This window comes from Vigna unguiculata, chromosome 3, assembly GCF_004118075.2.
Source record: "Vigna unguiculata cultivar IT97K-499-35 chromosome 3, ASM411807v1, whole genome shotgun sequence".
Lineage (NCBI taxonomy): Eukaryota > Viridiplantae > Streptophyta > Magnoliopsida > Fabales > Fabaceae > Vigna > Vigna unguiculata.
Genome location: NC_040281.1, coordinates 806,902 through 830,747, shown reverse-complemented (window position 1 = coordinate 830,747; position 23,846 = coordinate 806,902). Strand labels below are relative to the sequence as shown.

Sequence of the window (23,846 nt, the reverse complement as noted above, 5' to 3'; positions counted from 1 at the left end):
TTTACAAATGACTCATGTCTTTGTGACTTCAAAATTTCACCATGTCAAGTAGTCCCAGGATATATCTAATCTTTTATACTTGACCTATGATCAATACCAACACAAATATAAATTGCATTTATTTTCATTTCTATGTATGTAGAAAATAGGATGAGATATATGATAAATAAAAAAGTAGTAATATGAAATGAATGATAACAAAATTGGCTAAATGATAATTTTCTTATATTTATTCTCGTTTTCTATACAGTGAAACCGTTTTTAAAGCTATTAATTTGGTTTCAATTTTATTTTAGAGTCTTTCTTGTTAAATTAAAAAAACATTTCAATTAAATGTATTTTAATTCCGCAATAAAAATGGAATAAATTGGTCATGCATGATAAATGATAAAAGTAAAAAAGAACGAAGAAAGGAAGAACTAATCTGCTGAGAAATTGGATGAAGAAGGTAAAAATCTGAATTGAAACAGACTTAGAGATACATGTGTTTGAATTGAAGGAATTTACATACAACATATTTACTTGATAGGTTTTTGTACAGGGAGAGAGGAGAGGGATAGGAAGAGGTTAATACGTTTCTGGAAGTGGTTTAACTCTATCGGTGGTGTCATGGCGGGACCCCATCATCATCATCACCTTGAACTCCTCGAAGTCGATGGTGCCGTCGCCGTCTCTGTCCACGCCACCGATCATCCTCCGGCACTCCGCCAGGGAGCACTCCTCCCCCAGGCTCTGCATCACCGAGTTCAGCTCCTCCGCTGTGATAAACCCGTTCCCGTCCATGTCGAACACGGAGAACGCGTCCTTCAAGTTCTCCATCACCTCCTCGGAGTCCACGCCCTTGGTGTTCAGCTCGATGAACTCCTGCAGGCTGATGCATCCGTCACCGTCACCGTCCACCTCCCGGATCATGTTGTTCACCTCCTGCTCCGTCGCTGCCTGCCCCAGGCTCCTCATCATCGTCCCCAGCTCCGACGCCGATATCTTCCCGTCCCCGTTCACGTCGAACTTCTTGAACACCTGCTCCAGCTCCCCCGCCATCCGCCCGCGCGACCGCATCGACAGTGATATCGATCGCGACGCTCCGCCGGAGGATATTGCGTCGCTTTCCCGGTTGAACAGAGATTTCAAACCCATGCTTGATCAACGGAAATGGAATGTGAAGAAAATTTTCTTTGTTTCTTCTAATTGGTTTTTGGTAAGCTGCAGAAAAATGGATATGAATTCGAGGTTAGGGTGAGTTTGGCCAATGTGTTAAGTTTGCTGTTTTTGGAGGCCTTATTAGGCAAAGTTAGCTACTCCCACCGTCGGGTTCGGGAAGTTAAATTTAAAGATATTTATTTGAATCATTTATAAAATTTATATGGTATATTAAGTAATCATAAATTTAATTATTTTTTAAACTTGATGTTTTTAATTTTCTCTATTAACTTAGATTGTGTTTGTTGTTAGCAGTGGATTTTGAGGAATTAGATTTGACAGAGAAAGAGATGAAATTTAAATTATTTGGATTAAGAAAAAATATAGTGACATTTGAAGAAAAATGAGAGCAAAGTTGGTAAAGATTAATAAAAGGTGTGTGGTAGAATAAAAAATAATAATTTTAATGGATAAAAAAACAAGATTATTATCTTATTTTTATATATAAAAGTAATGTAAGTTGAATTGTAAATAGTATAAATCATATTATAATAAAATGAGAGTGATTATTTAAATTAAAAAAAATTAATATTGATAAAAATATATCAAGTTAAAATGTATTTTTTAAGATTAAGATAAAACAAAATTTTGGGAATTAATTTAAATAAAATTAAGTAAATATTTGACATTATGACTTTATTTTAAATTAAGATGTGATATTTTTATTAAAAAGTGTTTAATTCTATTCATTAGTATAAATTATTCGTATGCAATAAAAAATTTAACCTAAATAAGATATTAATTAATTTAATCTAAACATAAATATAATTTTTAACTCAATAAAACTGACTAGTCTACAATTCAAAGTAAAGCCTAACTAATAACTATTTAAATAACTAATTTTTTTATGATAAATATCATTTTTCGTGTAATGGTGTAAAAAAAATTAAAATTATAACCTAATTAATTACAACTTTTTATAATAAATATTATTTAAGTTAATGGCATAACAAAATATAAAATTTTTCCTATAATACAATAACAAAACTGACTTAAAAAAATTAAATTTTTTCCTATAATTATGTAACAAATTTAAAAAATATTATTTTACCACAAAAAAACATATTTGTAATTCTTTTACCATAAAAAAATACATGGCAATATATAATGGAAAAAAAAAGTAAAAAATTAATAACTACACTCAAGAAATGAATGAGCGAAAAACTGAAAAAATATAAAAACAATGTGTCTTTCCACTCACATATCCTCGTCCGCGAATATCACTATTACTCTCTCTTAATCCTTCAAATTTGTCATTGCAATCACATGCAAAATCTCATCATATGTTAATTTGGATAGATAAATAAGGATGTAATAAAAAACATCTTAACGATCCGGTTACTAAGTAACCGATGCAATTATTATTCTTTTAGTATCATTTTAGTTAGTTGTATAATTTTATTATTTTTAAATTTTATAAACTATAATTTTATAATTTTAAGTTTTTATTTTATAGGAAATCGAGAGCCTTAATTGGGCCGAATTGAGGCCCAGTCCAAATATTTGGCGTGTGCGTTACGTACTGTAGCCATAACCCATTCGGTTGGATTACCATTTCCCCTTGTACAATCTATTCTATATCACCTGCTACCTACTGCACCAGTCCCAACTCTATCAAAATAGTTTATATTCCATTTGCCTACCTTGGTCTTTCTCTGTTCTCTCTCTTCAGATCAAAAGGTTTCTCTCTTCAGATCAAGGTTTCTTTCTTAGCTTTCGTTTCCTTCTCCCTTCTAAGCAATAATTGTTCAATTATTGATGCTGGCAAATCTTTCTTCTGCGTTTACTTGTATTAGAATTCGATTCAAATGCATGATTCAATATTTTTTAACATCGGAGGATGGAGGATTGCATAATTGTTACGGACTTAGGGTTTTTTAACTGTGTGTACTTTTCCTGTAAGCTTGATTCGGTGATTGAGTTTTACGAGTATTGGGATAATGCTGGTTCAGTTTAAATGTTGGTTATTCGGTTTTAATTGAATAATTGTTTCGTATTATATATAATAATTCTCGCTGTGTAAAAATTACCTATGTATGAACATCATTATAATTGATTTTGTCTGCATTTCGAAATTTATACACTGGCTCTGGCTATTCGATCACCATTTTTTATGGTCGGCTGCTCACCTCTTGTTAATATAAGGCCGTGGTTGTTTATTCTTACAGGGAGCTTTGAGAGGAGATTTTAGAGTTGATTCTTGGTGTAGCTGCAATCAGCGGAATAGAAGATGGTTTGCTTCTGAAAATGTCTTTTTTTTTTCTCTGTTGCTTGATGTTGGTCTAATAGTTGCCTTTTCAAACCTTTTGAAAACATGTTGCAATGTGTAAACAAGATAATGTTTAAACAATTTATTCCTATCCCTGTGCCAACCTTCACATCATGTACCTAAAACAAGTGTAAAATGGAGGGATGACACCTAAAAACATTAAGAAGATGCTCGTATGCATAGGGACTGAAATGCATAGTATTACTGTATAAGGACTAAAACGAAAAGCTGGGGCGGACACCGGACTGAAAGGATTAATTAAAGTTTCCCTTTTATCATTACAAAACATTTCCATAAGTCAATTATCCCGTATTCTCTTGTTGTTTCGATTTCAATTATTAATATATGTCGGCTCTTCCTTTGTCTTTCGTAGAATTATGTTTTTCATCATCTCTATTAATTATACTTTACCTCTTTATAACATTTTAATCAATTAATGTGTAATATTGTCACAGTTTTTTGACGGATATGGATATCACGGGACATCATTTGAGCAGATATATCGATGCTACCCAGCTTCTTTTATCGAAAAGGTTCATTTACTTATACTTTCCATTTTGAACTTATAATCCACACTTAAATTATATTGCTTTCAGCTAACTAAAATTAGCCATGACTTATATAGTTTTCTTATTATTATGTTTTTTTGCATATTGTTTCTAGTATTTGACCATACATCCGTATATGTGCTATTTATGGTATTTCATGTTAGGCTCCTCATCCAATTATTCAGTCGTTTATCATAAACAAAATAATATTGTTCCTTTGGGTGACTGCAATCAATTAAGTTGTGGGATACATTGACGTGAACGGGTTTTATGTCTCCCAAATCTACTATGCACTTCATCCCTTTCCATTATGTTATCCTTTCTCTCTCCTTTGAAAAGCATACTTTAAGCCTCCTTCCTTTTGGATAAAAAAAGGGTCTATATCTGGAAAATCAATATATATCTGATAAATCTAAATGTTTTGTCACAATTGAGATTTTATGTAGGATTTAGAGGGGTGATGAGATGAAAGATTAAATGGTAGTACATGGATTGGAAATTCTTAAGTTACACTTAAACATTTAAAAGTTCATAGAAAATAGCATCAATAATAATTAAAATAACCTCTAAATCACACTATTAGACTAGATTTACACCGAAACTTCGGAAGAACAACATCCAGCGTAAGTCACAGTCACATGCATTTTTTGTTACATGACCAAAAATCAAAGGAAGTCTGACGTGAGAGTTTCCTATGCCGGAGCTTCACTGTGCATGGTTGTTTATAATGGCGGGGAACAAACTCAACGGTAGTGTGACGAGGTTCTCTTATCTTATTAGTGTTTGTATGGGAACAAAAGAGGCTTGAGAGAGAAGGAACCGATGAACAGATGAAAATTATGGTGGGTTTTGACTTGTTGAGCGAAGTAAGTTTACGTAAAATGTAGAAAATTGAAATTCTGATTAGACTGTCAAGTTTGTTAATGTAGATTGAAACCCATATTGCTTTATAGTTCAAAATTATTATATCTCCGTTATATTACCTTGAACATAAGAAGATATAGCAGAATACAAATATTTGGATGCTGGTTGGAAATATAGAATATGGAAGCATGAACTGTCAAACCTAGAGAAAGAAATTTAAGATATTCAGTTAAGGTGACCTTAATCTATAGTGTTTACTGGTTGACAGTTATGGCATTCTTAAATTGAAACATATATTTTCGTAAATTTAAATTATCTAACTTTTTGTCTTTTTATTTTTTCCCTCATAATACCGCAGCCCCAAATTGAAAGTGGTGACAAAAGTAAGTTTCCATGTCCGTACTAGTTCTTTTTGTTTTTTTAAAATATCCTTTCCACATCTATCTGATGGAAAAACTAAATTCGTGTCATGCTTCAGTTATAATGCCTCCATCAGCCCTTGACCGTCTCGGTTAGTTGTGTTACTGTTGAACTGTTTTTATTTTTCTTACTTCTATTCAAGATGAATATATATATATATACCTAAGAGTCAAATTCTAATGCCAAGTTGTATCTGCAGCATCTCTGCATATTGATTATCCAATGTTGTTTGAACTGCGTAATGATGCTGCTGAGCGGGTTTCTCATTGTGGTGTTCTTGAGTTCATTGCAGAGGAAGGCATGATATACATGCCATACTGGGTAGGCATTCCAAAGTAATTGTTTGTGAATATTGTTGTAAGGTTGGTTCACCAAATATGGTTCTGCTTTGAGTTTTTAGTTTTTTAATTGATCCGGTTACATACACAGATGATGGAGAACATGCTTTTACAAGAGGGGGACATTGTTAAAGTGAAAAATGTGACACTTCCAAAAGGGACATATGTTAAGTTACAGCCCCACACAAAGGACTTCTTGGATATTTCCAATCCGAAAGCTATGTGAGTTGATGTTTATTAAGTTTAGATAGTAAAGCTATGCTATTTCCCTGGTGATGAATTTTTCTTTTGAAAATGCAATAAACTGATATATGTATCCTCTCATACCATCTTTCCATTATATTCTCACTGCTTGATCTAATGTCAATGGTTTATGGAATTTGATGCAGTCTGGTTTATGGGATTTTTTGTATTTGGCATCTGTGTTCTTTGATGTGGTAATGTGGTCTCAATCTTAGAAGTGGGTCAAGTAATTATTCCACATGACTATATCGAATATGGTTTAGATGTGAATTCAGCATGTGAATTCCTTGTCCACGTGCGATTTGGGATGTGGAGTTTTGTTGTTGTTGCCTAATGGTTTTTCTTGTTTTAACTCTATTTTCTAGTCCTCTGTTAATTTAGTTCTTTATTTACTTTTTTGAAGTGACTTGAGGTAGATCTTGATTGATATATTGTACTTTTTATGCAGCCTAGAAACGACACTGAGGAATTTTTCCTGCTTGACTACTGGAGATAGCATTATGGTGGCTTACAACAACAAAAAATATTACATAGATATTATAGAAACTAAGCCTGACAATGCCATAAGCATAATTGAGACTGACTGCGAGGTGGACTTTGCTCCTCCCTTGGATTACAAGGAACCTGAAAAGCCCGTTGCACCGCATCCTACTGGAAAGGCACCAGTGGCTGGTATGCACTTGAGTGACTCATGTTTGTCGTATTGTCTCTTTGGATTTATAATCGGAACTGTGTTTGTCGGAAAAAATGCATCATCAATGAATGTCTTTATGATTATGATTATATTAGTGTTCTTTTTTGTTATAAAGACTGACACATTCCTCCTTGCAGCTGAGGATACCCCTGCCGAAACCGAGCCCAAGTTCAACCCATTTTCTGGAACTGGGAGACGGTTGGATGGAAAACCTTTGAAGTATGAGCCTGATGTTCCAGTTTCTTCTTCCTCAGGGTCAAAGGACAAGAAACCTGATGTTCCAAATGTCAATTCGCAGTCTTCTACGACTTCTAGCTCACAAAGTAATGCTCGTCAATCTCAGGGCAAGCTTGTGTTTGGGTCAAATGCAAACCGTTCTAAAGAGACCGGAAAGGTAATTTGCTTTTTGGCAACTTTTTGGTAATATTTCAAATCATTTCCGGATTCTACGTTTGTGCTCCTAGAATAATGGTAGTTGAGGGACTGTTAAATTTTACATCTTCCGTCTGTGCAGGCGAAAGAGCCAAAACCAGAGCCACCTAAAGAGAAGGAAGAGTCGAAATTTCAAGCTTTTACAGGGAAGAAGTATTCTTTACGGGGTTAATTTTATATCAGTCAATTAAATGTCCTTTTTCTTACGTTCTGCATGGATTCATGTCTATTGCAAAAACTTGTATTTTTTTTTGTATTATAAGCAGTAGATAGACCAGTAGCCCCCAATGAAAATACTTAGATTACCTTGATTACTTGTGAATGAAGTTATTGCCATCTCTAGGGAGATTTTGTTCATGATTTGGTAATATAGTTCTGGTCTGTTCGTATTAGATGGAATTTTTCATTAAGTGACTACGAACTTATTTGTTTTTCAGTTAGAACAGTCCAAACTTTAGTTGGATTTAATAACCTTTTGCTTTCTGTTGGGTTTTGGGTTGTCCGAACTCAAACTGTCACAGTTTAAAGTTTCTAATTCTTAAGAGAGGTAAGTAAGGGAACCTTAAGATTGGTAAAGAGACGAGGTTTGCAATTGTGTATGGAAGGGTAACATTTACTCGGATACTTAGGGTGTATAAATTGGGTTCTTAATTTTTAAATTTTTAGAAACAGTTATATAGAATAGAAGTGTTTTTAAAAAAAATGAGATGGTGAAATGATATATTAGATAAAGCAAGGAAAAACCATAGTTATTAGAAGTCCGATTGGACTGCCAATTCAATTGGCACGATCTTGAAAGATTTCAATAATAACTTTATCTAAGACCTATGGTTTTTCTTTGAATATATATATTAGTAAGGAAGAAACACACTAATATAGGTGCACAAATATATTAGCGTTTTTCTTTGAATTTGAAATCTAAAGCTATCCCAAGTTTCTTTCTTATAGTCTAAAATAGAATAATTAATTTACTATTTGGCGAAAGCAACTTTGGTTAATTATCTAATAAGAACAATTTTGAAGTTCTCTAGCATTTGAATATAATCGTCTCCAGTTGAATGTTTGTGTGGGCCTTTATCATAAATTAACTCGAATAAATAAACGATATGGATAGTTGGAATCCAATACTTAAAACGTATAATTTTAGATATAAAATATATATTTTATTTGTAAATTTATTCATTTTTATATTTGTAGTTATGTGCTTTGTCGCTTTTGTGTTTCTTTCCACACTAATTATTGTCTTATCGGACTGCTCTTACAAATAACTGTTTAAATTTCTTTCCAAATTATAGTCAAGTAGTTACATATGTTTTTTTAATATATTGATTGACGGGAAAGGGTCATAATATATTCAATAAATGTTATGTGACTTTCTAATAAAGGAACTTTCTAATAAATGAGATTAGTTATCAATAAAGAAACTTTCTAATGTGAAAAAATGTTACTTTAACTTCTCGTACGTTTAATTATATCGGTTAACTTTTCATTTATTTGCTTCAAACTTTCTTGTAATCTTTTAATTAGCATACCCATCAATTAGCACATCCATCTTTTAAAGTCTCAATATGCCACTATTTTTATATTAAAGATCATAATCCCTATTCGGTGCCCACGGATTACTCCCTTCTTGGATCAAATTTTTTCACCACTCGTTCTTTAAATATTCATTTGGTTAAAAACGATATTTTACTTTGTTTTATAATATTAAGGGTGTTTCGATATCTTTCTGGCCAGCAGTTAAAACAAGTGTGTAAAATTATCTTTGAATAATAATTGATAAAATGCATTTAATTTGTTATTTGTATCCCTGATATAATGAATGGACTAAGAAAAAACGACACAAAAAACTGATTTAGATTTTTATCACTGTGAGTTTGGTTTTTGAAAATTTAACTTACTCGCGTAACACTAATGTTATGTTATATTCAAAGTCTCTAGAGTAAAACAAACATCTAAAGTGGCACTTAAAAATCTATTATGTACTTGTTGATGGAGATACTACAAGATACTATTAGAGAATATTAACTTGTTTAATAAAAAAGTAGTTTTAATGAACTTTATATGTAGTACTCTAGTCTACATCTTCACAACTTAATTATATGATTTACATAGTACTGATAACTTATAAAAATTTTAAAGTATATAAAAAGGTAAGCACAAGCATCCAGTTACATGTTTTACATGCATACATCAGATGATTACTTTAACATAATTAATCATCTCAAATTTTGTGTGATTTGGTTAAATATTAAAAGGAATAACTTTACTGTTCTTAATAATTCCACTTCATCTAAACAACATTGTTTTAAGACAAAAGTAAATATTTTAGTTCATTATCGTTTCAATTTAATTCTCGATCATTTTAAAAGTTTGATTAAATATTTTATATTTTAAATCAAGTCATTTACTAGTTTTATTTACAACTAAAAAATATACAAAATGCATATTTTCTTAAATATTTTCACCGCATAACAACAACTTTTAATAGTTCAACGCAAAAAATTATATAATGTCGATGACGTTAATCAGCTTTTAATCTTTAACTTACCACTCCGAGCCTAAATAAGTTCAACGCCATCAACATAATATAATCTTTAGTTGTTTTAATATTTTAATTATAACAGTGATTAAAAATATCTACTTAAATTATAGACAAAGTTAATTCTGATAAAAAGACTATTTTAGCTCATCTTAAAAATATAAGGCTAAATTAATGAAAAAAAGAAGAAGACCACATCAAATTTAGCTCAAAGTTAAAATAAGAAAATAATAATAACACGTTAAATCTAACTCAAAGATAAAGGAAGAAAATAATAATTTAGTGTACTATTGTGTGAATGGTAAACGAGTTATTGAAAATAAAATAAAATAAAAAGCACTGCTTGAGATTAACACGCATAAAATGATATGAAACTGTGTTTGTGACATCAACACGCAGTTTGAAGGACACACATTACAGTGGTCGAGTCTTGTGGTGTTGTCGCATTGTGAAAGTCAATGGCATCACCCACTTGGATTTTCTGTGCAAATGCAAAGATTTCCCTTTCTATCTTCTCAACTCAACATCACTCGTTTATCACTAATTAATTAAAGATAAACACAAGCCAATAAATAAATAAATAAATTCACTCCAAAACAAATAATTGAGTGCAAGCAACACAGAATCGCATTCACAATCACCCTTTCTCTTTGTGCGCACCATCCATTCATTCATCCATCCATATCCCTCCCACTACCTTCTCTCTCCCCATCTCTATCTCCATCAGAGAAATAGACATTAAAGTTTTGTAATTTCAGCTTTTCTGCAACTGGGTTTCGTACATGGAAGGTAGCTGAAACACTGAAATAACAACGGCCCTGTTTTTGTTTTTTTGTTTGTTGAATTGAAACGAGAGAGAGAGGGAGAGAGTGAGTGAGAGAAAGTGCATGATGGAGTCAAAGGGTGTGCGGTTCTTAGCGTACCAATCAATATTTTCGAGTGTTGGATCTGGGGACTTTGATGGGGTGAAGAAACTGGTGGAGAAGGTGAAGAACGAAGAAGGGTCATCGCTATCTGATGTGATGTCTCTTCAGAACGATGCTGGAGAGAGTGCACTTTACATCGCTGCAGAGAATAATCTGCAAGAGATTTTCAGCTACTTGCTCAACTTGTGTGACTTTGAAGCCGTCAAGATTCGCTCCAAGTCTGATATGAACGCCTTTCATGTTGCTGCAAAACGTGGTCATCTAGGTTGGTATTTTTATTTTATTTTATTTGTTTTCATTTGGATTGAATCCTTTCTTGTTAGGAAGAGCTGGATATTGCTGTTAATTCAGTTAATTCACAAACTTTTTTAATGGTAGTTTTTGATGATTCTCTTTTTTTATGATGAATTTCTGACACCGCATGTTCTCACTGCCCTATGACGAGTTTCATCTCCTTATGATAGTATCTGTATCCATTACTACAAATTCTAAATGTTTCTACCAGAATCAGATAGCCATTATCTCTTATGATGCAATCTTGGTGTTGGAATTCAAGCATATGTGCTTATACCCCAACGTTTAACTTGGTGGGGAAGACCTTCCCATACCCATTCTACGTATAATATCTCAGAAAAATTGGTAAAAAATGTTGCCAAATAACGTCTGCCATGTATCTAGTTGTTGCTTCTTTCTTTGTATGAGGAGCTGTCAAATACAAATGCACCAAAATCATGAATTACTATAGATGTGTCCTCAGTGTTGATTTTTTCTTTCTGATTTGCATTCTGAGTTCTGAAGTCTGCTTTGATTGCCTGCTGAGTAACAAGTTATTATCTATGGTAGTCTTGGATGCAATTTTTATTATCATGTTTCAATTATGACATAGTTATGATTGGCAATCTATTTTCAGATATTGTGAGGGAGCTTCTGAGTACTTGGCCTGAGGTGTGCAAGTTATGCGACTCCTCAAACACCAGTCCTCTATATTCTGCTGCAGTTCAAGACCATTTGGATGTGGTGAATGCCATCTTGGATGTTGATGTGAGTTCAATGTTTATTGTTAGGAAAAATGGAAAAACTTCATTGCACAATGCTGCCCGGTATGGTGTGGTTCGTATTGTAAAAGCACTTATTGCTCGGGATCCTGGAATTGTATGCATAAAAGATAAAAAGGGTCAAACTGCACTTCATATGGCTGTCAAAGGACAGTGTACTTCAGTGGTGGAGGAGATATTACTAGCTGATCCTTCTATATTGAATGAGCGAGATAAAAAGGGTAATACAGCTCTTCACATGGCTACAAGGAAAGCCCGTTCACAGGTTAGAATTTCACATTTCTTTTTGTTATCATACTTGCTTTGCTTTCATTATACTTGTCTATAAGATATTAGTTTTCTGGAACGTAAATAAGTTGCCAGTTTGGAAAATGGGAAAATCCAAGATTGGCATGGGATGATTTTAAGACTATGCCATTGAAAGTTCTACATCGAGATAATGGAATTTCATAATATATAATTGGATGTAAACCTCACTCATCTTATAAATTGATTTTGTGAGGTTGAGTTAGACTTAAAATTTACTTCTTAACAAATACAAGAACATGTGAAACTCGACATTTGTTGATCAATTATGTGAATGAATTTGTTTCCTGGCTATACTGACACTTAGTTTTTTTTTTTCTTTTTCAGATAGTGATTCTTTTGCTAAGCTATTCTGCCATGGATGTTAATGCCATCAACAAGCAGCAGGAAACAGCGTTGGATTTGGCAGATAAACTGGCATATGGAGATTCAGCTTTGGAAATCCAAGAAGCCCTTGCAGAATACGGAGCGAAGCATGCAAGACATGTTGGGAAAGTAGACGAAGCAATGGAACTTAAGAGAACCGTGAGTGACATAAAACACGAGGTGCAGTCGCAACTTATACAAAACGAAACGACTCGTCGAAGGGTTTCTGGAATTGCGAAGGAACTGAAGAAACTTCACAGAGAGGCAGTTCAAAACACCATTAATTCTGTCACGGTGGTTGCTGTTCTTTTTGCCTCAATAGCCTTCTTGGCCATCTTCAATTTGCCGGGTCAATATCAAGTGAAACCCGGAGAAGAAATCGGAAAAGCTAACATAGCAGATCACCTTAGTTTCCAAGTTTTCTGCTTTCTGAATTCCACATCCCTATTCATTTCTCTTGCAGTTGTGGTAGTTCAAATAACTTTGGTGGCTTGGGACACAAGAGCTCAAAAGCAGATTGTGTCAGTGGTTAACAAGTTGATGTGGGCTGCATGTGCTTGCACTTGTGGTGCTTTTCTAGCCATAGCTTTTGAGGTTGTTGGAGGGAAAACATGGATGGCGGTTACCATAACCATTTTGGGAGTACCTATTCTTGTAGGGACTCTGTTAAGCATGTGCTACTTTGTTTTTCGACAACATTTCGGTATTTTCCGCAGTGATTCCCAGAGACGGATCAAGAGAGCAAGTGGAAGCAAATCTTTTTCATGGTCTTACTCTGCAAATATATCAGACTTGGATGAGTACGATTCTGACATTGAGAAGATCTATGCCCTGTGAAACCGAGGATTATAGTTACCACACAACATACCAGCATGTTTCAACCTTTTAACTGAAACTGACATCCCCTCCTAAGTGTGAACATGGGATTTCATCATTCTTCTTGAGTTTGCAGTTTTTCGTTTCAGGCTGTACTGCTAGGCATATCGGTTGGGTTTGCATTTGCTAGTATGTTATCATAATCAATAATCAACACTTGTAGATTTATGTATATGTAATAAAAAAAATCCAGAAAGAATAGTCTTATACGGTGTAAATTTTCACTTGCATTACATTGCACCTTGTGACTGGATCTTCTATGGCCATGAGTCTATTTCAATCCATAGTTAGAATTACAGTTAGTGATTACTTGAGCTTTTATTACAGAAGCTAAAGAAAACTAAAGCGTATGAAGTTAGACTTGTTGAAAAGAAAAAGGTGAAACCCTTGTTCAATTTACCTAAGCTTAAAAAAATAAATTTAGAGAGAAAAGTTCAACCCTTGTTTGAAACAGGCAATAATATTGTCGTTACAGAATGAAATCAAACCAAATAGAAGAACAACTAAGCAGCTAATTCTTTGTTATATTATTATATATATGGCAGCACATGACACGATAAACAAAAAGCAATTTTTCTAAATAAAATATCCCCTCTAGCCCACATGGTTTTCAACAAAAACAACAGAACCACGTGGGTATACACTTCGATTACAAGGTCAAAAGAATAGCCCAGAAAAGCCCAAGCTTTATATTCATGATGATTCCAAAAACCCATCCCCTTCACCACCCCAACCTTCTATGATAAGTACAATGAAAGGAGCTATTATGATTTACAATTTTACAAATCAATCCCGATCCCATTCAAAGTTCACATACACTGGGATCAGTGCACAATAAGATTGACTCAATATGGGCAATGAGTAATGTTCTAGCTACCCTGGGCTCTTTTAGATGATCTTGAAGGAGCAACAGCATTAACCTCACTCAACTGAGGTTGCTTCGGTTCTTCGTGTCTCTGTGCCTCCTGCATTTTAAAACAAAGAAAACGCAACTCTGGAGTGAGAAAATACAGAAACAGTAATTGTATGAGATAAACTTTTCCATAAACAGAACTTCAATGAAGTGAAAATAATTGAACTCCTCTCATAGAAAATATGTGTTAGCTTCTAAATAACAGTCTCTAAAAGTAGTAACATGCACAATGAACAAGGTAGCCACCTTTGAAGAGGAGGAGGAAGTTTTGGGCGTCTGTGTTTTGAAATGCACACGATGCTGGTGTTGCATTTGCTGAAACTGTTGTAACCTTGCAGCAAAATTTATCCCATTAAGTGAGTTCCCACGATCCAAAGCTACTTCACCATCCTCATTGATTTGAGATCCACCAGACATGTTTTGGAGAAAATTATAGGGATTCCCCGAGGATGTTTTTTTCAATTGCTCACCATTGAAGGAGTATGATGGCACGGCTTTTAAGCGAGTTTTGAGAATCTTGAAGGCAGCACTTTGCTGCATAATATCAAACCCATTTGTATAAGCAAAATTTAAAGAGAGTTTACACATTCAAAAAATTAGACAAATTGATTTACACTAGGATACAGTCCACCCATTCTTTGAACGTCAGGGTAAGCAACTCAACATTAATGCAAAAATATGTGCAGGTGAAGAAAGTGGATGGACAATTTTAATAATATTATTGACTACCTATGAATGCATATCCTGTCTCTTCATACAATAGGAAATATAGGTAGATTAAGTGGACAGATATATGAATTATAAATAAAATGTAATGATGTACACCCGTCCTTAAACATGGTGTTATGAAACAAAATGTCAATCATAGATGCTTACAAAAAAGGTAAAGATTAACAATGCTAGAAGTCTAGGAATTGCATGCATTAAATAAAAAGAGAAAAAAGTTGTTGAAGTTACACAAAGACCTGAGGAAGCAACATCAGAAGACCATACAATGCTTTAAACAGCCATGGATATCTTCCGGGTTCTAGAAGCTGTAAAATGAAATTATAATTCAGGTACATGAGAGAAATGATTAAAAATGTAATATCCATTACAATGTTGATACAAAAGGGATTTATCTCATACAACAAAAGAAGGATAAAATCTGTTATGAGGATCGACCATATTCTTGGTAGGAAGTGAGGCTTGGTTGGAAACAACATTATATGACTTCATCGTGAAAGAAATTGAGAGCCACCAAAAATAATAGCAACCAGCTATCTGGATTGTAACATAATCATACATTTCTCCATATTCGTTTTCCCTTTCAATGAAAAAGAAACACCAGCCAAAGGATATTACTCTCAATTTACTTTACAAGAAGTCCTCTCCCAGGTTACCCAAATGAACTCTAAGATGCAAAATGAATAACACAAAATAAGTTTTAGGGAGGGGGTGAATAAATGACTGCATCTGAAATATGGGTTAAATCCAAACAGGAAGCGTTAATTTTGGTACGGGGCAAGAGAAATGAAAGTTGTAACAGGACATACAAATTAAAATACCATTTTAGCGAAGAAAAAGAAACAAAAGATAAGATTGTCAACCGTCAGCCTTCATCAGAAACATAAAACAAACACCACCATGTTGATCATATTTTATCACACTAAATGCAAAATAGATGTTCTACAAGAACGTAGGTATGCGTAAAGGATTCAATTAAGTACCTGCAATCTTAGATAAGCAAATATTGGAGTTTCCAGCAAGCGAATCAATTTATCAAGCTGGACTAAGAATTTGACATTAATATCCTCTTCAACCAGAGACTGGATCACAGCACTCGCATGTTGGTAAGTCTGTTGAGGAAGACAATTCATATATCAAAAAAAGGGGGCACATGATCCAAATAAAAGCTAAGCTACCTTTCATCCACAAATGGCGTTGTTTAAAAATGTCAATGTTTCTGAATGCAAAAATGTGAGTTAAAAGATAAATAATACATACATACATATATACGTATGTGTGTGTGCATTTACCTGAGCTAATAAGCAGAGACTTATAATTGCCATTGGAGAATGACACCACGAGGCATACAAAGAAACATATAAATCCTTCCCAGCAGGATCAACCAGTGATTGCTTCAAAAGATATCGAATCTCGGACAGTTCGGATGATGTGAGTAATATCAAATTTAGAGCCTGTAAATTTGAAAGGGGTAGGTCAAGCACATGAAAATAAGTTAAGGACATGAGTCAAAATAAAGATTATAGTTAGCATTGTGAAGGACTCTAAAAATCATAAGTATGTCATATATATATACCCATGGAAATAACATAAGTGAATAAAAATCAGTTACACTGTAAAAATAATTAATCAAACATATGTTCATCATAACCCATAAGATGTCAATGTCTCGAGGACTTGAGGGAAAATAATCAACAAAAAAAGGGGAACTGTTTGGTGCAAGCATAAGTCGTTTAAGTACACGAAGTTCACAAAATATGACTTTTCGTTATTTATTTTAGTTTCTTTTTTAACCATTGGGCAACGGTTTTAAACCAAAACCCTTTCTAATATGGACAAATACAAAACCGTTTCCAAGCTCACTTCACCATTTTTGCAATCTAGCAGGTAGATCTCTGATTTTTCTGTCACAATTACACGTGATCTCGCAATTCTACAAGTAATCTACTGATTTTGACTACATTGGTCATGATCATGAAAAGGAAAAAAAAAATGCATAAAATGAAGCATAAATTGAGTAAGAACTATTGATCCCGACATCAATTATGAAGTATAGATTATCACATTTCATGAGACTTTGAGTACAATATTAAATAACAAAATGGATGTTGAAGTCAAGTATACATCCAAAAGCAAGATTTTATAAGATTACCCAAAAGTTCATAACCCACCTGGACCATAATTGAAGCAAAATCCAGGTCAGACTCCCCTTCGAGTATAGTGGAAAGTTCACGGTAGACTCTCTCAGCATTCAAAAGCACGCAAAGCCGGCGAATTATCAAAGCACCACGTCTAGAATGTCGCAAGTTAAAATTAATAAAAAAAACATACTTCAAAAAGAATATATAACATAAGAATATATTGGATGGAGGAAAACAGATGCTTACTTCTCCAAAAGGGAATTGTCTACCCGGAAATTGTGCATCAGGAAAACAACAAGTTGCCGAAAATGCTGAGGATCTTTTGCTATGCATGCATGAACGTCAAGAACAAGAAGAACAACCTATTCAATAAAAAACATAAACAAATCACTGACAGTTCAAGTGAGTTTTGATGTTCAGAGTGAAGAACACTACAATTAAGGATAGGATAAACTTCCAAAATAAAAACATTGTTTTTATTTGCAGTCAAGAATCAGGAGCCAAAAAGGTACATATGACAAGTCCACCCACAACAAACACCCAATTCTTTTCCCGAGAAATAAAAAACCATTACACTAACAAATGAAAACGAGGTACATATGAGGAAGAAGAATAGGAAATCATTCTATACAGGAAAATTAAATATAAAAACATCAAGCAAGAATGGCACAAAAATTTCGACTCTTTTTGCGTAGCATCTGATTACAAGATATGGTCAAGTTTTGATCTGTAAATTTACTCAAACTTCAAGCTTTACCCACCCAGTACCAACAATTCTAAAGGATGGTACAACCTACAAAAACATGAGTTAATGAGACTTGATTCAGAGGCCTGGGGTAACTCAAGAGCCTCGCCAATCACTTATTTATAAAAGCAATTTTATTACATCTCGAAAAATGGGCGGAGGAAGCAGGGAATGAATGCCAGAGCACTTCACGAAAAAAATGATGAAGACAGCAACTCATCCATATGGTTTTATCAAATAATAGTATAGCTTATCCATAAGACAAGTGCGTGAATAAAACACATTTCAAAAAATATTTTTGATAAATGAGTTAATTGATGAAAGAGATAAAAAATTATATTTGGACAACAACAATACCTGATCCGATGGATCTGAAAGTGCTTTGAGCAGGGTGTCAAATATGTCATTCAGATATTGCAAAACCTGTTTCAGACCCAAAGGAGATCACACAAAAAGCCACTACAGAGCATTTCACATGAACAAAAATGGCAATCAAGTCACCTCGTTACGATATTTTTTTAAAAGGGTTAATATCCAGTGCAAAGCTTCGATTCGAGTACCCTCCCATTCACTAGATAATTGCCTGATCAGTCAAAAATCATCCCAAAAATCAGATTACAGCATAATCAGTGCAAAATAGAGTAGTTGGCTAAATAGAAAGGACCCTCATAATCATTTCTCAGTAGGATCAACATTGGCCAAACCACCCAGGTAAGAAAACTACACCTCCTGGCAATCGAGAGGATTGCTCCTACATCAAACGCTTCAGCTGGGTCCGCTTTGAGGGCACGTAGCTCTTCATTGGTTTCACGAGCAACCTTAAACACAAGGCATAGACAATTTCAAAATTACTATTTTTAAATAGAAGGAAACAATTTCATTAAGAAAATGGAAAACAGAAGCAAAACAGCAGATAAGGAAAGAAAAAAAGCTCAAAAACCTACAACTCTGATTTTCTCTTCTTTATCTGATATACAAGGTAAAATGGCTCCAAGAATATCAGCATAGTATGGAACAAGCTGATCTCCACCAAGCTTCACAAACTCATTTATCTGTTAAAATGAGATACATATTTTATTTAAATTTTTTAATTTAATAAATACAAACAAACACAAGTAACTAACAATGTTTCTTTTGAAATAAAAGAATTATTAGTCGAGATGTGAACCCCATGCACAAAGTATTATTATACGAGCAAATAATTTACTCTCAAGCCAAAGAATAGCAATACCACTTACCCATGTGATAGCTGTTAGCCTAGTAAATTCATCAGGAGAACCAGCCCTTTGTACCAGGATTTCTGCCATGCGACCATAATCTACAGACTTCAAGAGTAGCACTGCTCGAGTCAGAAAATGACAAATGAACAAAAAACTTTGCATTTTGTGTCAAAGTAGTAGATGATAATGAGGCACAGCTCAACTAATCAACGCAACTGCTAGCTAATAGGTATATCAATTCTAAAAGACGGATTAGAGGAACGATATAAAAGTGGATAATAGATGCAATAAATTTTACTCGTGCAGATAAAAGTGATAAAAGCATTACAACTCAAGCAAAAGAGGAAAAATACATAAACAGGAGCCTTACTGGGGAGTTTTTAATCTCTTGAAGAAACTCCGAAAGAGCTGAATCAGCTTGTTGACGTATTTCATGACTTGAATCACTCAACATATTAAACAAGCCTGAGATGTTTATAGATGATTAGGTGGTAGACTTTAATTTTGTACAGAACGTTGCGAAAGAAAATGACCATTCTTCAAATAATTCACATACCATCAAGAAAATCCGGAAGAAACCCCAGCATGTCAATATCTGGGACACTATCCAATACAGTAATCCATCCTACCAAAAACTGGCGGACATAAGGATTCAAAACATTCATGCGCTCCCTCAACAGTGGTATAAATTCTTCAATACTAAAGATCAAAAAACAAGAAGGAAGGGAACGAGGCAGTGTAAGTTCAAGTGAGATGGAATAGATTGACTTTCAATATTTCATTTTGGTTACAAAAAGTGAAAGTTGCTTAAGTTAATACGAGATTGTTTCACACCTTTTGGTGTTTACAATTCTCGCCTAACGAAGCTCTGTTCAAAAAATTACATTCAGAGGTTTGTTTGCCTACCAACTCTTTCAAAAATTTAAAACACCAGATACAGAGAAACATATAATAAATAGACTTGAGAGAATGATGCACCTGAACTGATCACTTTCAGTCACAATATCCTGTTCCAATAAAGCAATATTTAGATTAGTTAAATCATCAGTTCACCTAAAGGAAACAGCTATCAAATCACAGTCAGATCAACCCTATTCAGCATATGTTAGTCGTTGCACATAAACAAAGGAATACAAACACTTTATTGGACTTCAAGAGAAAAAAATACCTTCACAAGCCTATCTAAGAGGTGAGCAGCACTTTGTACATTGGCATCTGAGTCTGCTGAAAGCTTGCATAACGCATCAAAGATCTGATTGAAGAAAATAATAAAATCCCCTCTCACAACCTGACATAAAATTAAAAAGACGCACATTAGAGTATAGTATATGATCAGGTTGAATTGTAGATATGTCAGCACAATCAAATTCTCACCTTGGCAATGTTATAAAGTGCTTCGCAAGCATAATAACGAACTCTGCTATCTTGGTCAGAGAAAGAATTTAACACAGGGGGCACAATTTGCTGTCAGGTACAATAATTACATGTGAATAGTCCTGTTAAAATAAGCTCAACAACAAAGTAAAGGATAATGACCTGGTTTATTTGTGCTTATTTTTTTTTTTTAAATAGGTGTTCATTTAATAAAAATAAACAGTTTTCTGCTTATTTCGACAAGTACATCCTATCTGATTCTTAAATAAGTGATTTTTTTAAAAAGTTCTTATTTCATAAACACTTAATACAAGTTTAAATTGGCCCAACATTAATATATTTTCAAATAAATTCATTCCAAAAGAATACATCTCCATTAACTGTGTGTTTTGTTTCACGTTTGTTAGATCGCCAATCACATTAAAATACCCCGTGATTTTCGATTAATTTCAAATGTTTGGTTCCAGATTGAGGATACTATCATGGTCCAGAATTGAGTTTAACTTGAAACAATTTTAGGTAGATTTTAGATTGATAAAAAAATTACACTAGAAGTTTTACTATTAACTAGAATTTATAATAAAAAAAGCCCAAAATGTAAAACACATTACTTCAAAATAAATTTTAACCAAAACCAATTTTGTTCAGAATAAATTTTGCAACGCTCATCTGAATATAACTTTTAACAGTTTTACAGTTTTCATTCGGAGTTAGAGCTATTACAAATCCATTTGCAACAAGCATGCATTATGAATTTAGCATGACTGCCCGGAAAGAAAGAATTGAACGTGTAAACCAAGATAGACAGACAAACCAGATTAATAAAACAAAAATTCAAAAAATTGGTACCTCAAGATGCTGAGCGGCTTCAGAAGTCAACCCAACAGTTGCAGCTGCTAATCCTATCAATCCTCCCTTCATTCATTTTTTTTTAGAAAAAATAAATCAACCAGCACACAATATGACCAATGTATTGAAGTCAAATTAAACAAAATCAATAAAATTTCCCATAAACAAAAAATACCTTCCGGTGATTGGCTTGTGGTGAATAAGTAAATTCCGTAGTCAACAAATTGATAACAGCTGTTATTTTATCATGATCCCCAGCGGTAGCTAGCTGCTTCACTATCCCCTCAATCTACACAACCACACATCTACTATCAACATCCAAAACCCTAAAACCCCAAATTGTGCAAATTGCAAAAATAAAATAAGAACAGCGAAAAAGGCACAGAGGACAAACATCAAGAGCTGCATTTTTACGCTTCTCGTAGAGCTTGTCAGCAAGGTTGCGAAGCACGGCTGCCGGAATCAACGAGAGAGCGTCGGCCATGACAACACCCACCAAGCTGAAAACTCTTAGATTATCGAAAAGAAAACAACTTTATAATCAAACTCGTTTTCGGATCTTCTCCTGCTCAAAGCGAAACATGTTGCTGTTTTCTCTCTTCTTGTAGATTTCCCTTTCTTTCTTTTTGGGATCACAAACCAAATCGAAAATTCAAGTTTCTTTTTTTCGGGATAACGGGATAACGAGTGACGTGGAAAGCGACTTCAATTGGAAAATTGGAATTCGGATGAATCAGATCTGATAAAATTCGTGAATTGAAACGAGAAGAAATTGAAAACGGGACCTAAATTTTTTCCCAAATTTAAATGGTTGAAAGTTTTGTCGACTCTTTTAAGATCCTTTTCATATTAATAATAATATACTATTATAACATAATAACTATAATTCCAATATTTTCACATATATATATATATATATATTATTTATTTTACTCTTTCTTAAATATTAATATTAAACAACTTATTTTTCAATGAAAACTATTCAATTCACAAGTCACAAAAGTGTCTGGAATATAATATTCTCTTTTATCATATTATTTAGTATTGTTGTTCACATTTTTAACTAACTTTAACTAATTTTTTTTTTATTTTCGTAAAACATTTGCTCGCATAAAATCATAACTGCATCTTTTAGGTTAAAATAATACGAAATCATTTTGAAAAAAAAAATTCACACTTTTATACTTTAATATTATTTTTCATTCTTATATTAAAAAAAAGACATGTCAAATAAATATAGGTGTCAACCTACCACCAGTGTCCAGACCTTTTTCAGATTTTTTTATTATTATTTTTCCTATTTTACAAAATTAAAAACATTATACAAATAATAGTAATAATTAAACGCATTTTTTTAAGAGGGGAACTTTATTTTATAATTTTTTTATTTGTTATTTACCTGTAGCACCTGAAGCTGAAAGTTGGAAGAAAAAGAGGAAGTTACATAAAAGTCCTCAATTGGTGGCCAATCATGTTTATTACGTGTCATGATCAAAGGTATTTCTGAAAATCAACAATATAAATTCGACTTTTGAAATTAATATTTTTTTATTTCTGTTAGAAAGTTTTGTCTCTATTCATTTTTAGTACCTTCTCTTTCTTGTATATACTAAAAAGAGGCTATATTATCATTTGCAACAGAAGCATGACAAATAGTTATTTATTAAAAATAATATTATACAAATCAAATAAATTTAACCCTCAAATTCATGTCATAACTTAAATTATTAATTAAACTAGAATAATGTTATATCATCCAAATAGTATTGGATAATATATAAGATGTTACTAACTTTGTTGATTTTGACTTAAACACAAAAATACAAGTTCAATTGAATATGATACCATATATGTCCTCATGTCATCTTACACAAAACAATTATATATATATATATATATATATATATATATATATATATATATATATATATATATTATTCTCCATTTTCTTTGAAGCATGTTCTTCACGTCTACCCATCCATGTTTTCCGACGGTTTGTTTCTGTTATTTCTGTCTTCATATCAATTAACTTTATTTGTAAATAAAGAGCAAATTATTAAGTTTTTTATATTTTAAGATTTAAAGATTTTTCCAAAATAAAATAGAATAATTTGTAGTATTTGATTTTACGTAAAAAAATCCTTCATTTTATTTTATTTGTACAGTGTTTTAGTTTAGAAATAATTAGTCACGTTTAGTAAAAGAAACAAATTTCATACGCGAAATCATAATTGAAAAAGACTACTTTTTTTTGTTGGTGAAAAGTATTTTCATGAATATTTATCCAAAAAAAAAATAATCTTATTAAATACTTTAACAAAAGTAATCGTTGAATATAAATACTTTTGTGATAACTTGTATTAAATATAAATTGATTTAAATAAAGATAAGAAAGATATACACCAAAACTCATACTTTTTAGTAAATTTTTATTTGCAAAAATTAATTTTTGTCGCCAATGGAAAAATACTTTTGTGATAACTTGATTAAAAGTAATTTTTAAGAAATCTCGAATGCAAATTTTCTACTAAAATTTTCAGTATTATCTGTGATAAATATTAAAAATACATTTATATATTAAAACATTAATATATTTTAAAAGTTGAAAAAAAAAGAATTTGAATGAGTTTTAAAAACGATTGATATATAACCGTGTTCTATGTTCAAGCTTTGAAATGACATACCACAACGCTTACTATTGTATAACTAGAATTAAACAGCTAAAATTACGACAAAATTCATGTTGAAACTTTCTCAAGAAAGAGAAAAGTTATCACAACTTAAAAAAAAAACTTAAAG

At 32.8% G+C, this 23,846-nt stretch overlaps 4 protein-coding genes across 4 annotated transcripts; 2 read left to right on the top strand and 2 right to left on the bottom strand.

Annotated features, from left to right (window-relative positions):
• Window positions 1-443: 443 nt before the first annotated feature.
• LOC114179548 (probable calcium-binding protein CML25) lies at window positions 444-1,292 on the bottom strand. Its single transcript, XM_028065919.1, has one exon. It carries the CDS (start codon window positions 1,135-1,137, stop codon window positions 568-570), a length of 570 nt encoding a protein of 189 aa, XP_027921720.1. The 5' UTR covers window positions 1,138-1,292; the 3' UTR covers window positions 444-567.
• Window positions 1,293-2,768: 1,476 nt separating this feature from the next.
• Window positions 2,769-7,425, top strand: LOC114178247 (ubiquitin fusion degradation protein 1 homolog). The gene is made up of 10 exons (XM_028064049.1): window positions 2,769-2,900; window positions 3,369-3,433; window positions 3,925-4,002; window positions 5,240-5,264; window positions 5,360-5,392; window positions 5,501-5,622; window positions 5,731-5,861; window positions 6,331-6,554; window positions 6,714-6,970; window positions 7,091-7,425. Exons 2-10 carry the CDS (start codon window positions 3,431-3,433, stop codon window positions 7,178-7,180), a joined length of 963 nt encoding a protein of 320 aa, XP_027919850.1. The 5' UTR covers window positions 2,769-2,900; window positions 3,369-3,430; the 3' UTR covers window positions 7,181-7,425.
• Window positions 7,426-10,004: 2,579 nt separating this feature from the next.
• LOC114178319 (ankyrin repeat-containing protein At2g01680-like) lies at window positions 10,005-13,330 on the top strand. Its single transcript, XM_028064151.1, has 3 exons — window positions 10,005-10,741; window positions 11,387-11,796; window positions 12,165-13,330. The coding sequence occupies exons 1-3, from the start codon at window positions 10,438-10,440 to the stop codon at window positions 13,038-13,040; spliced, it is 1,590 nt and encodes a 529-aa protein (XP_027919952.1). The 5' UTR covers window positions 10,005-10,437; the 3' UTR covers window positions 13,041-13,330.
• A 243-nt stretch (window positions 13,331-13,573) lies between these two features.
• Window positions 13,574-21,864, bottom strand: LOC114178318 (protein VAC14 homolog). The gene is made up of 20 exons (XM_028064150.1): window positions 21,442-21,864; window positions 21,223-21,336; window positions 21,048-21,113; window positions 20,199-20,288; window positions 19,993-20,112; window positions 19,803-19,831; window positions 19,381-19,523; window positions 19,195-19,289; window positions 18,843-18,929; window positions 18,549-18,656; window positions 18,331-18,422; window positions 18,106-18,187; window positions 17,962-18,027; window positions 17,106-17,221; window positions 16,890-17,010; window positions 16,011-16,172; window positions 15,702-15,830; window positions 14,958-15,026; window positions 14,239-14,526; window positions 13,574-14,044 (listed from the first exon to the last, which is right to left on the bottom strand). Exons 1-20 carry the CDS (start codon window positions 21,529-21,531, stop codon window positions 13,949-13,951), a joined length of 2,163 nt encoding a protein of 720 aa, XP_027919951.1. The 5' UTR covers window positions 21,532-21,864; the 3' UTR covers window positions 13,574-13,948.
• Between the last annotated feature and the right edge of the window lie 1,982 nt (window positions 21,865-23,846).

Coding starts and splice junctions, on each gene's coding strand:
- LOC114178247 (XM_028064049.1), top strand. Junction 4,003..5,239: donor CAGCTTCTTTTATCGAAAAG/GTTCATTTACTT, acceptor ATAATACCGCAG/CCCCAAATTGAAAGTGGTGA. Junction 5,623..5,730: donor TGATATACATGCCATACTGG/GTAGGCATTCCA, acceptor TTACATACACAG/ATGATGGAGAACATGCTTTT.
- LOC114178318 (XM_028064150.1), bottom strand. CDS start 21,531: ATGGCCGACGCTCTCTCGTTGATTCCGGCAGCCGTGCTTCGCAACCTT. Junction 21,114..21,222: donor CACAAGCCAATCACCGGAAG/GTATTTTTTGTT, acceptor AAATGAATGAAG/GGAGGATTGATAGGATTAGC. Junction 16,173..16,889: donor TTGCTTCAATTATGGTCCAG/GTGGGTTATGAA, acceptor TCAAATTTACAG/GCTCTAAATTTGATATTACT.
- LOC114178319 (XM_028064151.1), top strand. CDS start 10,438: ATGATGGAGTCAAAGGGTGTGCGGTTCTTAGCGTACCAATCAATATTT. Junction 10,742..11,386: donor TGCAAAACGTGGTCATCTAG/GTTGGTATTTTT, acceptor ATCTATTTTCAG/ATATTGTGAGGGAGCTTCTG. Junction 11,797..12,164: donor CAAGGAAAGCCCGTTCACAG/GTTAGAATTTCA, acceptor TTTCTTTTTCAG/ATAGTGATTCTTTTGCTAAG.
- LOC114179548 (XM_028065919.1), bottom strand. CDS start 1,137: ATGGGTTTGAAATCTCTGTTCAACCGGGAAAGCGACGCAATATCCTCC.